Source organism: Vicugna pacos, chromosome 20 (genome assembly GCF_048564905.1).
Source record: "Vicugna pacos chromosome 20, VicPac4, whole genome shotgun sequence".
NCBI lineage: Eukaryota > Metazoa > Chordata > Mammalia > Artiodactyla > Camelidae > Vicugna > Vicugna pacos.
In genome coordinates this window covers 20,888,929-20,903,684 of record NC_133006.1, presented here as the reverse complement: position 1 = coordinate 20,903,684, position 14,756 = coordinate 20,888,929, and the positions used below count along the sequence as shown (strand labels likewise).

Here is a 14,756-nt window from a genome sequence, read left to right as displayed (position 1 = left end):
GCATTCCAAGCTCAGGAGCATGGGAGCAGTATGACATGTTCAAGAACTTTAAAGGCAGTGTGGCTCGGCAGAGTAAGAAAGAGTCAAGAGGGGATAGAGGGCACAGATTACACTCAGCCTGGGCCATGCAAGGGATTCGGCTTTATAGAGTGATAAAAGAAACTAGAGAAGTGTTTTGAGTAGAAAAGGGACGTGATCGAATTAAACACTAAAAAAGTCCTGGCTGCTGTGGGGGAGAACAGTCTATAGAAGGACAAGGGTAGGGGGAAGCATGGAGACCAGTTTGGAGGCCACTGCCAAGTGAGAAAGGATGGTGGTTTGGATAGGGTGGCAGCTGTGGAGATGGTGAGAAGTGGTCAGAGCCTGGATATATTTTAAAGTTAGAATCAATGGGATTTGCTGAGGATGCAAGAGTCAAGGATGGCTCCAAGGACTAGGACTGAGCAAAGGAAGGATGGAGCTGCCATTGATTGAGTTGTAGAATTCTAAAAGAGCAACAGCTGGTAGAATGGGAATCCAGAGTTCACTTCTGGGTATGCCTATTAGACACCAAGAGGTGCTGCTGCTGAGCAGAGGCTGGTGGTCCTCTTTCCCGCCCCTGATGCTGACACTGCCACCTGCCATCCTCTGCAGGACAAGAAGCTCATTAAGGCCTTCTTTGAGGTGCTGGCCCACCCCCAGAACTACTTCAAGTACACAGAGAAGCACAAGGAGATGCTGCCAAAGTCCTTCATCAAGCTGCTTCGTTCCAAAGTTTCCAGCTTCCTGAGGCCCTACAAATAGTGCTCCTAGGCCCAAGACCCAGGTTTTTAAGCCCCCAGAGCCAGCTGCCCCCACCCTCAGATAAGAGACTCTCTCCAGTCTCTCTTTTTGGAGGAAAAAAAAATCAGTGTATAGACCAAGCACTCTCCCTTTCTGTTTCTCTAGCTTCCTTTCCTTGTCTCTCTCTGCCACCCTCGTTCTCTCTCTTTACTTTCCCTTTTCCTGCATGCTCCCTGGAAAAGCCATTCCGTGCTGGCTCTATTCCCCCAATTGGTGAAGGAATAGTATCATATCCCCCTCTTCTCCCTTCCCCAGCCACACTGCCCATTTTACCAGCTTACATCCCTGGCCCTATCTGCTTGGAAGGGTGCTAGAAGCCCACGAAGGAAGTGGGTCTAGTGGGGAATGGGGAGGGGGAAGAGGGGCTTCTGCCATTATAGGGTTGTGCCTTGCTAGTCAGGAGCCAAAATGTCCCCTGGCTGTGCCCCCCAGGGATATTCTAACAGCCTAGGGTTCTGCCAAAGAAGCCTTTGACTTACAAGCTTAATGCCAGCACTGGTCCTCTGGGGCATGTGGCTTGAGCCCTGGACCATCCACACAGCTGGCTTTCCTGTCTATATAGCTTGTCTCCTTCTTCCCCCATGTCTGCCTGGGGTCCAATCCATGAGGGCTTACAAAAGGCCCACACCACTGGGCTAGTGGACACTGGCTGAGTAAGGAAGAACAGCAGGAATGACCATGTTGAATATGCCGCTGTTGCTCCCCAAGACAAAGACTATCTCTGCAGGACAGAAACCAGGTTTTAAAGCATCACCAAAATAGAAAACAAACAAACAAAAAGAAAATGTATCCTCTAAAGGACTAAACTACGGAACAATTGGAAACCAGCCTCAAACACTAATCCCTGTCCTTTCTTGTCTTCCCTGGCCCAGCCATCCCCTCACTTCCACCCAAGTGCTCCCTGGGGGAGCCCTACTCCCCTTGCTAAGTGTCGTCTTTAAACATGGCTGCTGACCAGAAGCCAGCCTGGGCCTTGCCCCAGAGTTGTCTTTCCCTTGTAGCCCCAGATGGCTTGTGGACACCACCAAAGAGGACCCCGCTCTGCAGCCAGCCCAGAGCCACCTACCTCTGGCCCCAGGCCATGAGCAGCAAGAGGAATGTGTGCACTTGGCGAGCCTTCTGCCCACCCTGTCCACATCTAATAAGTGCAATCATTTTGTCTTTCTGTGTTGACTAGAGGGAGGGGTTTTTGTTTCTTTTTCTTCTATTAGAACAACCCTATTTATAGCTGCCCAAGAGAGAAGAGTGTATGTTTGGAGTGGAAGAAGTAAGGTTTTGAATCTCATGAGCCTTGAGTGCTGGAGCATCTGATCTGTCTCTACTTCCTCACCAGAGACACCTGATGTGTAGGACAGTAATTCTGGGGACTTGATGGAGCAGGAAGGAGAGAGACCTGTGTCTGCTAAACCAATCCTACCATCCCCATGCCTCCCTGGATTCAGCATGGACCTCAAGATTGTAGAGGCCAATGGAACTGATTAGTGATTCTCCACCCCAAGTAGGGAAAAATCTCCATCTTCTCCCTGTCTTCATCCTGTTTTCCCCTGGTATAAACCTGGAAGAGGACCAGGACAAAACCCCTGGAGATGAGCTGACTCAGGGCCCCAAGGCCAGAGACAAGGCTGTGAGAGCCAAGAACAGGAACAGTTATCCAGGCAGGAAGTTGTTTGCCTGACCTTGGCCACTCTGCCTACCCCTACCTATTTGCCATTTCCTCTGGGAGCTGACTTCAAGCCTAGCTTCCTCAACTACTGCTTTTCAAAAGGAAGAAGAATCAAGTACATCCCCAAGCCCAGATCCTGCACATACTCCACCTTCAATTCACTGCCACCTGTAAAATTATTTTCCATTTACTCCTTCTAGTTCCCCCAAAGCTGTAGTCCTATTCAGTCAAAGGCTAACAATTGACTCCTAGGGTTCATTTCTAAGTGACTGTCCCAGGCTATTGCTCCCCAGGGAGGCTCAACACTAAATAAAGGAGACTGACACCCTTCAAACAGTAGCATTCACCAGCCAAGACAGCTCTAGGCAGTTGGTAAGTGATGTCACAGCTACATCCATTACCCAACACCATGGCCCTTGGGGGTGGAGTGTCTGGCTGCCTTTGTCTCTCTGGGTCAAAGAAGAGTCTGCTGTAGAAATATAAAATGGCTGCTTCCAAGAAGGGAAATGATCATTTAATAGAAGTGTCCACACTTCCCAGGAAATGTTACCTGCTTTAATCAATTCTGACCATCCTAATTCTCTACCAGAAGCTAGGATAACTTTCTGATTCCTCTCTCACTACCATTTTGCATCTCTCTTAGAAAGCCAGAGTGCTTCCCAATTCATGCCTTCAGGGTCTGGCTTCTTGCTTTCTTCCTTTCCTGTTACCCTATACATACACATAAACACACTTCCTCTAATAATTTATTCCATGGTTTCTGGGGCTTGCAAATCATTTCCACAATATGGAAAGTACTGACCACCAAGCCTCTTAACTGATGTCAAGACAGATCTTGGAGAGCAGGTGAAGACCTGCTAATGTCCACCAAGTTTAATTTAGATTATCCCAAATTGGGAGTTTAGAATCCAGGCAAAGCTCCTCAAGTACATAAAGGAAGCTGGCCCTGGGGCATCGAACTAGGGATTAACTGGACTGAATAAGGAATCAACATTTAAGGACTCTCTATGCCTTTATAGGTCATACAGAAAAAGAGGTTTTTTAACCAGTGTAGGGAAGCAGGAAAATGGCGTAAATGGGAACCCTTCGTGAACTAGCCCAAAGGCCTCTCAGCAGGATCAGGTATTTATGGGGCCATAGTACTGTGAGGCCTTATTTATCTTAGTCCAAAACCTGCCCTGATCTGAGTCTGGGAATAGGAAGCCATTTCTGCAAGGGCTTCAAGCTCCAAGGGATGCATATCAGAAAGGCACTTATATCTTCAGCAACATAGCAATCTCTTTTTACTTCTCTGTCTCCATCTTTCTGTATATTAGGCCAGGCCTATTCCCTAAACCTTAGGGAACAGAGTCAGGAGAAAACTGACCAGAGCCTGGACTTGAGCTGCCCTGTCTCAGGCCTACAAATCCCTAGAGGCTGACACTGAGCTGTGACTGCTCTGACTTCCCCAGGACTGAGTCAGTTTGAGGTGGTGGAGGCTCAGATATATTGCTCAAAGTTCAGTGATACAGTCCTGGTCTTTGGCCCTAGTGAAAGTTTTCATATCTGAGAAGTGTTCTCCATATGTATGTCTGAAGTCATTCTGGAGTAGTTTAGGAGGCTGTATCTCAAAATGAAAGAAAATATTATAGAGTATTCAGACTTTTGTATTTGCTGCTTAACTTCAATATAACAGGCTCAAACTAGAGGAAGCGAGACAAAGTGTCACTGACCATAAGCAGAAAGTAATGTTAACCTGCTTGGCTTCCTTCTTAAGCACTGTAAGAGAAAAGTGGAAGCAAACAACACAAGGATATCTTTAAATCTGACTTGTCTCAAAGGTAACACACCCTGTTCTTGGCCATTATTTGGACTAGGAAACCTTTACAAAAATATATGATAAGAGAGAATAGAATTCTCAGTTCTGTTATCAGCTTATCTAGACAACACAGATTGTAGCAGTTTGGGCAAACTGCAAACTTTATACTGTGTGATCTGAACTTAAGTTTCAGAAAATAGTCATTACCATATGGGAGGCTTTTTTTTTAATGCAGAAGAAATTTCAAAATACTGTATTTATATCAACCTTCCACTGCTGCCAATATAGTAAGCATCTCCTACACAACAATAAACAGTAAATGATGCAGTTCATAGAATATTTTGCACTTGGGGGAAAAATGTATCTGAACTTGTAAAAAGAAATGTCTGGATTTTGTATTTTTTTTTTATTGTTAATAAAATACTAAATGAACCTCCTCAGCCTGGCTTCTTTTCCTCTGTCTCACTAGCTTATCCCAGCACTAGAAAAAAGCTTTGAGGAGATAAAGTATCTTCTGGCTTCCAAATAGGACTTACCCCAATTTTTCATTTATCCATCTTATTCCTAACAATTTTAGAATTTGAAAAGGCTTATTTTTCAAAGCAGTACCAAGAATTATTTCCTGAGGAGGATCTAGGAAGTGGTGGAAATTGGGTGTTGTTCCTCATCATATAGTACAGTCCCTCAAATCAGGCCAGGCCACAAGTGGCTCAGATACCTCCCTAGTTAAGATGTCCCACCTCTAGCAAAGTTCCAGCCCTGGAGGTCACCAAGGTTGTTCTTTTTATGCAGTATACTCTTGGCCACCAAACAGAATTATGAAATACAGATCATTTAGCCACTACCACCCATTACTATATAGGTCTCGGGAAAGCAATCTCCAATCTCTTATAAATGAATAGTCTCAATTTCTAGGCTCAGAGATGATAGATAAAACTTTTAAAAAATATATTTTTGTTTTTTACTTTTTTTTTTTAATGGGGAAAGGTAATTAAATTTAAAAAAAAAATTTAATGGCAGTACTGGGAATTAAACCCAGGACCTTGTGCAATAAAACTTAATTGTTGCAATTATATGATTTCCTGACATGAAATTTTATTGGATTTAATACCTACATGATATAGCCATTTAAGAAGAATAAAGAAAAGTCTACCTGATTAAAAAATATGTTGGGTTGGCCTACCAGAATCCTGAACTTCCCCTTTAGCATCTGTAAGGCAGATGGGTACATTCTATTCCACTATTACTGAGTTCCTGTTACATGCCAGGCATTGTGCATCAGGCTATCACAGCTTGATTACAATAGCCATGGTCAAGATCTGCACTCCTCATGTAAGACTGATTACAACTGATCTTTCCACATAGATTTCCCAGCAGAAGAGAGAATCTAGTCTACCTGGTAGTTATGAGCATAAATTAATTCACTGCCATTCTATTTCATACATTAACTTCCTGTGAGCTTGATTCAGTGTGACAAAACATGAACACCTTTGTGTGAACTGACAAAATCACGTTTCTAGAACTGCAAAGCTGAGGACCATATCCAGGACCACTGTGAATGACAACACCAACTTGGGGCCATCTTCTCTGACCCTTCTTAACCCTCTTCTATTCCCAAAACACTAAGTCATCCACCTTCTAGGACACCTGTAATTATGTCCCAGAATAACGTATAGTCAGGGCCAGTGGAGTATAGGTCTGTCTATTTCAAGCAGTCTTTAAAATGGGGTACATGAAGACTTTCCAAGGAATTCTTCCCAAAGGTATATGAAGACTCTCCAAGGGGTACCTGGACAAGGAATCAATCCGAGGAGAATTTTAAGGGAATAAATTTCCAGATCCTCAACTTCCATAAGAAATCTTCCCTAAAATTAATCTGTTTGAGAGCCAGCTGGCATATTCATGCACACTCTCCATTCCACCTCCCCTTTTACCACAGTTCTTGTCCTACATTACAAAAGAAAGGCATAGCCCTCATCTAGGCTGAATCTTGATGCCTGGATGAGGGTGTAAAAACCTGGAGAGTAGGAGGAAGGGGTTGTCTTTTCCCTTCGAAACAAAATATTCCCATTGCAGCCAGGCCTCTTATTTCATCTTATAAAATGTTTCCTATTTTCTGTCCCCTACTAGCAAAAAATGAAATTGTTTGTTAACTGCTCAATGCATTATTTCCTAATTAAAAAAAAACTTTCTTTTTAAATTAAATACATAAGAAAAATTTGATCATGAGTTCTAACAAATCTAACAAAATTATAGTTATTTTTCTTTACATGACTCTTATTTAATTGTTCCCAAAAGTCAAACACGAGAGTTCAGCATAATACATATCTGCATTTGCCAAGGGAATAACATGCCTTCTATCCTACTTTTCACTTAATAAAATAACTAATGTATTTAGCTAGGCATTATATGGCATTATTCTAAATTATACAATAAGAAATAGTACTAACTTGTTTTTGAAGTCTGTATTAATATTAGATCTATATAACTTTACTCATGGCTGATTTTTAGTAATCTATTTTATAAGGTACAGTTAATAACATTTCCCAGTGATTTTTATTATATTCTTTAAAATGAATTATTAACATATTTATTTGAATTGAAGAATAAAGTCAGACTTCTTCCTGACAGAAAGTCTGATTTGAAATGAAGACTGGCTTTGCTAATTCCACAAATGGCAGGCATTTTCCATATGGAAGTGAATCTGCACTTCAATATTTTAACAAAAAGATACTGAAGACATGCAATAATAAAAGAATTTAACCCAAAACATTGTGTTGGCAAAGAAGTATGAAAATCAATATCTGATTAACTAGGTGCCTCTGAGTGAGAAGGTAACAGATAATCATTTTTATAAGACTGAAACTGATACTCACATGAGTAACAAATCCTTTTGCAAGTTCAGTGGTTTCCAACTCTTTGCTTTTAATAAAATTAAAGGAAGACTTTATTTGATAGTACTTGTTAACTGTATTTGGTAATAGGACACTTTGTGATTATTGGCACATGATTTAGTAGTTCAAAGACTTGAGGTATATCGTTTGAACAAATCTCTTCCTTTCCCAATTACTATGTGAACAGGGTTTCTCAACACTTAACGTCTATAAAAATAGATAATTGATGTTGCACTTTATCGCCTACCATTAAGTAATATTCGTCCATGACTACCTGAACTAATTGAGGAGAAACACTACATTTCTCATTATGAGATTCATTTTCAATAAAAATGACACTTTTTAGTCTTACAAGTTATAAAAATATGTAATATATTTATGTTGCTTACTAAATTTTGTACTAGTAATAACTGCAATGACAATTTGACTCAGAAGAAATTTTTTAACAAGGTCTATGGTAACCAGTAATAAACTTATACTCATTTTTGTTGCAAAGAACCTGACAGTGATCAATGAAAGACTTTAAAGCATACAAATACACTAATCAGGATAGAGTTCTACAGGGGAAGTGAATGGAATTAGGAGTCCAAGAAGAAAGGGAACCATATAAAATTTCTGTTCAAGAGCTTGTTCGCATATTTTTAAATGGATGTTGGTGGGCATCAAGTATTTAGGGTATTTGGAGTCCACTGGATACATTTAGGAATGTTAGTTTAAAATGTCAACTTTTATGATGGAAAATTTAGTTATCAACTTAGAAATGAAGAAGGGAGTATATGTGGTTCTTTAAAATTCTTTCATGAAGTCCATTTTAAAAAATGTCTGAGGACCACTAGCCTATATGATATATCATGGGGATGGGGCTCAAAGCTGCTAGAAACGATCTTCAATCCTCCACTCCAAAGTATCTTCCTCCCTAGTTCTCCTCAGTACCTGAAATTACCCACCATCTGAATCTTACTACTTCAGATTCAGACACTGGTTTCCTAGAGTTTTTGTTGTGTAATGGGAGAGGTGATTAGCCAATCAGATTACGATGTGCAAAGACTGTAAGAAAGGACAGATGTATCTTTTATTATGGAAAAAGGTGGTGGGGGGTACAAACTAGGACATCTTGACTTCTATTACTTGCTCTATTTCTAACCAGAAGTTTATGCTACAGGACAAGCTACTACTTTCTCTCTGTATCTATGTATCTGTAACTTGTCAAACTTTCACCAAAAAGGAACAGAAAGAGGGCACCTTATTAATGGTCAGGATGTTTATTTTTATACCTGAGGCACAAAAAGGATTAATTATTAACCATAAGAATGTGCCATTGTCATCACTGCCTCCCTAAACTAAGAACCTGATGAGAAGAACTCTGGCAATTGTTGTGTGAGAGCAAGTAAGATGGGGAACAGGGGATACTAAAATTAAAAGGGAAGCTTTCTGGCTAGGCTCTTCAGACCGGGAGGAGAGGAACCTCCATTGCCTCCAATGGTATCTTTAGCTACCATAAACCCCAAACACAGTACTTTTGTAAATGTTTCTAGTTTACCAGAATACTTTCTTTAATTTTTTTTAAGTTAAAATTTGGGGGGAGGACAAGAGAGAGGAGACAAAATAAAGGAGTTAAAGTTTAAAATGACAGAGAGGGGAAAGTTTCTCACCTCATTCCTCCAAGCACCCAATTCCTCTGCTAAGAGGCAACCTTTACCAGTTTCTCATCTAACTCCTTTATTTATTTTCTTTCTTTTTTTTTAACCAAAATCTCACTCCTTTTTGTTTTCTCTTAGGTGTCTGAAAATTCCCCCAATCATACCCCTCCCTAGTGGGAGGAAGAAACTGTAAAAGTGCTTGGCTTTGTTCACCCTGAAACAAGACTACAAGAGGGAGTAGCTGGAGCTGGTTCCAAGGCTAGGCATGGGGCTGACGGGAGAATGAGAGTGAGAGAACCCAAGAGGGCCATCAGGGCGCCCTTCCTAAAGAGGCAAGTCCCTCACAGCTCCTCGACGTCGTCCTTTTCAGTAAGGGCCTAGTAATACCTGCAGTTGCTTCCTTCAACGGGTGGCTCGAAGATCATAGGCAGTGCCTGCAGCCTGCGCACAGGAAAGCGCTTCGGGACGGTAAGGCGCAGGTGGAAGCCTGAGGGCCCTGAGCCCCAAGAAGAGGGTCCGTAGCCCGGGTGTGGGCAATGGGTCCCGCGCGACGGCTTCTCTCACAGTCTGCCCCTCCGACCCTCCCCGGCTCCAGAAGCGCACCTTCTCGCCCGTAGGCGGCCGACAAGACGGCGCAGAGACCTCGGGGCTTCGGGCTCCTCCCCGCTCCCGCCTCAGGCCTCAGGTGGAGCGAATCCCTCCACAGGACAGGTGGCGGCTCCTCATTGCTATAGCGACGACCCGGCTCGCGAGCCGCGCCCAGGCCCTGACCGGGGCGTCGTGACGTCATCACGCCCTCCCCGGGCGCTGGGCCTCGCGGGCGGTGCGTCACCCCGGCCAACAAGGGGGGGTGGGGGGCGGGGCTCTGAGGGGCACCGTTTAGAGCCCGGCAGTTCGGGTTCAAGCGGCCCGGGAACGGGGATAAGTAGGACAGCGGCCCCGGCCACGGGGGTGCGGGGTGGAGCGTGCCCGGTATTTTCTATACCGGTTCCGGGGCCCGGTAGAGGCGCGCCGAGAGGAGAGGAAAGCGCGGCGGCCCTGGAACCTGGATATCGCGCGAGGCAAGCAGCGCGCGGGCGGGCGGGCTATGGCGCAGGCGGGTTGCGGGGCCGGCGCTCGTGGCGGGGCCCGGTGCATGGCGGTCTGTCGGCGGAGTCGCCCTCGAGGGCTGTCAGGTTGGTGGCTGCGGGAAGAGTGGGTCCACTGTGCCCAGGTGGGAGGCTGGACGGGCGCAGGACCCCGGGAAGGTCCCGAGCCCGGCGTGCCCATCCTCCTCCGGCCCTAGCTTGGTGGCTGGGCGGCTAGACGGCGGCCTGACCCCTCCCCTACCCCGGGTCCCGGCCCGCATCCCTGCCCCTCCATTCCGCCCTTCGACTCCTCCCCCTTGACTCCCAAACCCCACCCCGTGACTGCGCCCGCCTCCTCTTCTGTGACCCCCACCCCAATCCTACCCACTGACCCTAGGACCTCAGCTGATAGTCCTCACTTCTTATACTTTGACTTTGCCAACCCAGGAATTTCCCCAGCACTGCCTAGGAACCTACCAACCCAGCGACTCCTTCAGTTCTCAACCAATGATACATGACCCAAGAGCCCCACATCCCTCCTTGGTGACCCCTAAACCTTTTCAGTGACCCTACTGGTCTGGTAACCCTTCGAGTTCTACCCTATGTTCTCCCACAAATTTGGTGACTCTCCTCAAACCTTGTCTGGTAACTCCTAAGCCGTACCTACTACAATAGTTTCCCACCCAGTCATCTTCTACATAACCCTCAATATCTGATAATCCTTTTTTTGCTCTGTAACCGCTTGATCCTCATAACATGTTCCCCCTTCATCCTAAAGTCACCACCACTGACACCGCTCTCTGCACTCCATCCTCCAGTGTCAGTCAGCACATGACTTACAAGTGTCCTAGCTAGCACCAAGCTGGTGCCCAGGAGAATACAGAGATGAATATGAAGTAGCGATAGTTGGAGGCATCAAATAATTTGGATTGAGCGTGGTCCCACATTCAAGTCCTAGCTCTGCCACTGTTGTGTTTTGGCAACCTGGGAGAAGTCCTTTCCTCGCTCTGAACCTGTTTCTCATCTGTATTGTGATAAAGTTGGGTTAAATGATCTCAGAGTTTATTTCCAGCTGCGAAATTCTGCAGTTCTCAGTCAAGATAATGTTTGTTTGCAGTCATTTTTGTACTCCTCCCTAGTTTACTCTTGTAACCTCACCCCAGGGTCCACTTGCTTCATGAACCTTATTCCCTCACTCCCATGACCCCCTACACTCTTAATATTCTTAATAGTCCATATCCATTTCCCTTGATCAGAACCCATCAGTTAATATGCAAAGCATATTCACTTCAGCTTGGAGTATTAGTTTATTAAGAGACCTGAGTTCTAGTCTGACTCTGGCCCTTCTGCTGTGGCACCTTAGGCATGCCATTTAGCCTGTCTCCACCTCTGCTAGGGGTGGACAATAGTAATGCTTGAGATAATGCATGCAAAACCCTTGGCACCATGCCTGGCCCACAGAAACCCTTAAGTATAAGCTGCGAAGCTCCTATGAGTCTTACTCTGTCTTAGGTTCTAGGGAGTGAACAGATAATGAACACAGGGCCCACACCTTGCATTATCTTTGTATCACTGAGCTCTTGGAATCCTTATCCTCTTATCTCCACTGTGGCCTCCTCACTTCTCTGGTTCTTTACCCTGGTATCTCCTTAATAATGGTTGGCACTTACTGCTAAGTACCTACTGTGTGCCAAACTTTGTATGTATAGATTAAGTTTCCCCCTTAACAACCTCAAGAAGTGATTCTTACTCTATCTACCATCATTTCCCATTTTTTGTTGTTTTGGTTTGGTTTTAAACAAATGAAGAACCTAAAACTCACCCATATGAGTAGCAGAGCTGGGATTTGAACCCAGAGTCTTTAAAACCCATTTGATCCATTGCTTCTCTTGCCCCTAAACCTACCTAGTTTTCCAGGCCACCCTCAGCCCCTTATTCCTTATTTTCTAATCCCTAAGCCAACATCAACACATTCCATGACCTTCAAGGTTTCTATTAACCTTTGCCCCATGGCTTGGTGAATCCCTCAACCCATTGTTCATGACTTTTGACCCCAAATGCCCAGAGACCCCCTGCACCTTAATACCTCCCTTTACACTTGGTCCAAATGTCCTCTCAACTTATGAGTCCTTGGAGCTCCCACCTCACTGGTACTTCACCCCCAAATCTTCTCATCCTTAACCCCAGGAATTCATATACTCTGAAATCCTCTAGCCCAGTAGATGGTCTCTTCCTAGTTTCAATCTCTTTTGTGTGTTCCACCTGCCTTCCTTCTACCATCCTCAGCCACATCCTGTTACACAAAACCTTCATCAGAATTAGGCTTTCACCTAGGGACTTCTTCACCCAGCTTCAGTGAAATGAGCTGCTTCCATCCCCACGTGAACCCATCCTTCATAACCTATATACCCTCCCATTCTAAGATCCTTCTTCACTTTCAAAATCCTGTGATATCCTGCCTCTCAGATTCCTGGATCTCCTGGCATCTTCTTCATTTTCATCAGTGAACTCCTTTTCGAACTGGAATCATATTTCACCCTTTCCCTCTTCCTATGTCCCTATCCCTTCTCACAGTGCCTTTTTCCTGCCTTACTTTTATTTTTCTCCCATCCATCCTCACCTCACCAATCTTGGTAACAGTGATTATGATTAAACCTTTCTCCCATCCCACCTCCGCCCCTTCTTCCACTCTCCTGTGCATCTAACTCTGGAGCTACATGGGTGACCCTGCCACTCTCAGATCTCCTTCCTTCACATGCAGCACTGACCAGCCAAACCTCATTGGCCACTTTGGTTTGTCCAAAGAACTGCATTCTTCTCTGGGAACCTCTGATAACAGATCACCAAGACCACAGTCCTTTAGGGAGCCAGGAGAGAGACTTTGAAAATCCTGAATCAATCTAGCCATGTCTCCTTGAGACATTCCCACTATCCTATCCTGTTTAGGAAGCTGCTTGCTATGTATGCCCTCAGGGTAGAATGCTTTGAGTGTCAGCATTGAATTAGCCCGATTGTTTTCCAAGCCCTGGGAGGACTTTCCAGTCCCCTCCCACTGGAAGACTGAATGGTGACTAGCATAATGTGACATTAAAGATCCACATCCCAAAATCTGTTCTGTAGGTCACCAAATTCCCAGGTCTCCTATAATACACTTGTTGGCTGTTTAGCAATAAATTCAGCAGAGGGAAAAACTACAGTTAAAGAAGGGTTAAATCTTGGGATCTGCAAATTCTGTGGGTTGATTTTTAAAAAGCTTTTGCCTTAGGCTTGTTTCATCTTTCTTACGCACAGAACATATTCTGCCTTGGATCTTGTGTACTCTTTTCACTGAACATCCACCCCACCCCCACCCCCACCCCCACCCCCACCCCCACTGTGCTTTCCTTGAGAACAGAGGCTGGGTTTTCTTTATCTTCTGCCTTAATCCTGTCCCTCATATTTAGCAGGTAGTTGGTTAAAAACTTACTGGATTGAATGAACTCATTCAGAAATTCTGCATCAGAGACAAACAAGTGAAAGTAGCTCATATCTGCATCCATTTTGTAGCCACAACAACCCTTCTCAATTCCCTCCAAACGTGATAATGGGTAAGTCCCTTGATATAAACAGTCTGAAATTTAGACACTTCCTTTTTTAGCCATTGTTGACGTGGGGGAATGAGTGTAAGCACTTCTTTTTACTGTATTTCTGGTAAGACTAGAGAGATTGATTGATATAGTTGCTAAAGTACAGTGGTAACAAGGCCAGGGTCTGACATATATAGACCAGTTCTCAGAAAACCGCTAGATGAACTACTTAGTGGGGGTTGCAGAGACAATCAAAGAATAGAAGAAACCAGATTGGCAAAATGTTAGTAAATTGTTGAAGTTGGGTAATGGGTTAATGGGGTTCATTATACTATTCTTGCTACTTTGATGTATGCTTGTAATCCATAATAAAAAGTTTGAGGGAGAAGAAAGGACAGCTAGGTGAACAAGTGAGAATTTAGCACTGTTCCTTGGAAACCATCACAGGGTAAATGAGCTGCTGTTACTGAATCAGTACTGTTATCTAGGTTAAGTAGTATATTTAGTCCTCATCTATTTTTGACCTCTTCTGTTTGTGAGATATCAAGATGCTAAATACAAAAATCAGCACCCTGCCACCCTGCAGAATTGTACCATAGTGGTAACAAGCACCTGTTGCCCTAGTACTGCCCTGCTTCCCAGCCCAGGTGTGATTTCTTGTGGTCAAAAGCTGGACTGGGCCTGAAGAGAAAGTGAGGCAGTGGGGGAAGTCAGGGAGAGAGCAGAGCTCAACCAGTCTTCCCCTTCTGGCCTAAACCCTTTAGATGACTGGGAGGTCCTAAAGGTGTGGGTGTTCATTCACTCACTCACTCACTCACTCACTCAATTTATTCCACAAGTCTTTGGTGAATATCTGTTAGATGCCAGGTACTTTTCTGGTACCTGAGGATAGAGCAGTGAATAAAACAAAGTTCCAGGACTTTAGGAGCTCACCTGTTGGGGAGTGGATGAGGCAGAAATATAGGATAAACAAACAAGTAAAATATATATTGAGAAAATTAAGCAGAGAAGGGAGATAAAAGAGTACCAAAAGTTGAGGTATTACCTTTTAAGTAGGGTGGACAAGGAAGATCTCACTGAAAAGGTGACATTTGAACAAAGACCTGAAGGAAGTTAAGGCATGAGCCAGGCATTTATCTGGAAGTGTATTCCAGTCAGAGGGAACAGCAAGTGCAAAAGCCCTGAGGCAGGAGTATGCTCCTTTATTCAAGAAACATGGGGATGCCAGCCAGTATGGCTGCAGTAGGGTGAGAGAGGGGAAACAGCAGGAGATGTGAGGGTTGGAATAGATTGGTGGCAGATCATA

General features: G+C 44.3%; 2 protein-coding genes and 1 long non-coding RNA gene across 32 annotated transcripts in view; 2 read left to right on the top strand and 1 right to left on the bottom strand.

Moving 5' to 3' along the window:
• Positions 1–4,720, top strand: part of SCUBE3 (signal peptide, CUB domain and EGF like domain containing 3) — a 37,196-nt gene extending 32,476 nt beyond the window's left edge. For all 5 annotated transcript variants that reach the window (XM_072945195.1, XM_072945193.1, XM_072945194.1 and 2 more), the window contains one exon: positions 634–4,720. In XM_072945195.1, the coding sequence (XP_072801296.1) occupies positions 634–783 (150 nt within the window). In that variant the 3' untranslated portion in view covers positions 784–4,720. The remainder of the gene's footprint in view (positions 1–633) is intronic.
• Positions 1–9,577, bottom strand: part of LOC116284689 (uncharacterized) — a 35,431-nt gene extending 25,854 nt beyond the window's left edge. For 8 of the 10 annotated variants that reach the window (XR_012062197.1, XR_012062194.1, XR_012062193.1 and 5 more), the window contains exon 1: positions 9,421–9,577. This is a non-coding gene — a long non-coding RNA (uncharacterized lncRNA). Of the gene's footprint in view, positions 1–9,204 lie in introns of all 10 variants that reach the window. The other 2 variants (XR_012062192.1, XR_012062200.1) reach the window with 1 other exon arrangement.
• Positions 9,578–9,680: 103 nt separating this feature from the next.
• The window catches only part of ZNF76 (zinc finger protein 76), a 31,550-nt gene continuing 26,474 nt past the window's right edge, over positions 9,681–14,756 (top strand). For 8 of the 17 annotated variants that reach the window (XR_012062190.1, XM_072945186.1, XM_072945180.1 and 5 more), the window contains exons 1-2: positions 9,681–9,992; positions 13,328–13,471. The gene's annotated coding sequence lies outside the window, so the exon portion shown is untranslated. The remainder of the gene's footprint in view (positions 9,993–13,327; positions 13,472–14,756) is intronic. The other 9 variants (XM_072945189.1, XM_006202086.4, XM_072945183.1 and 6 more) reach the window with 6 other exon arrangements.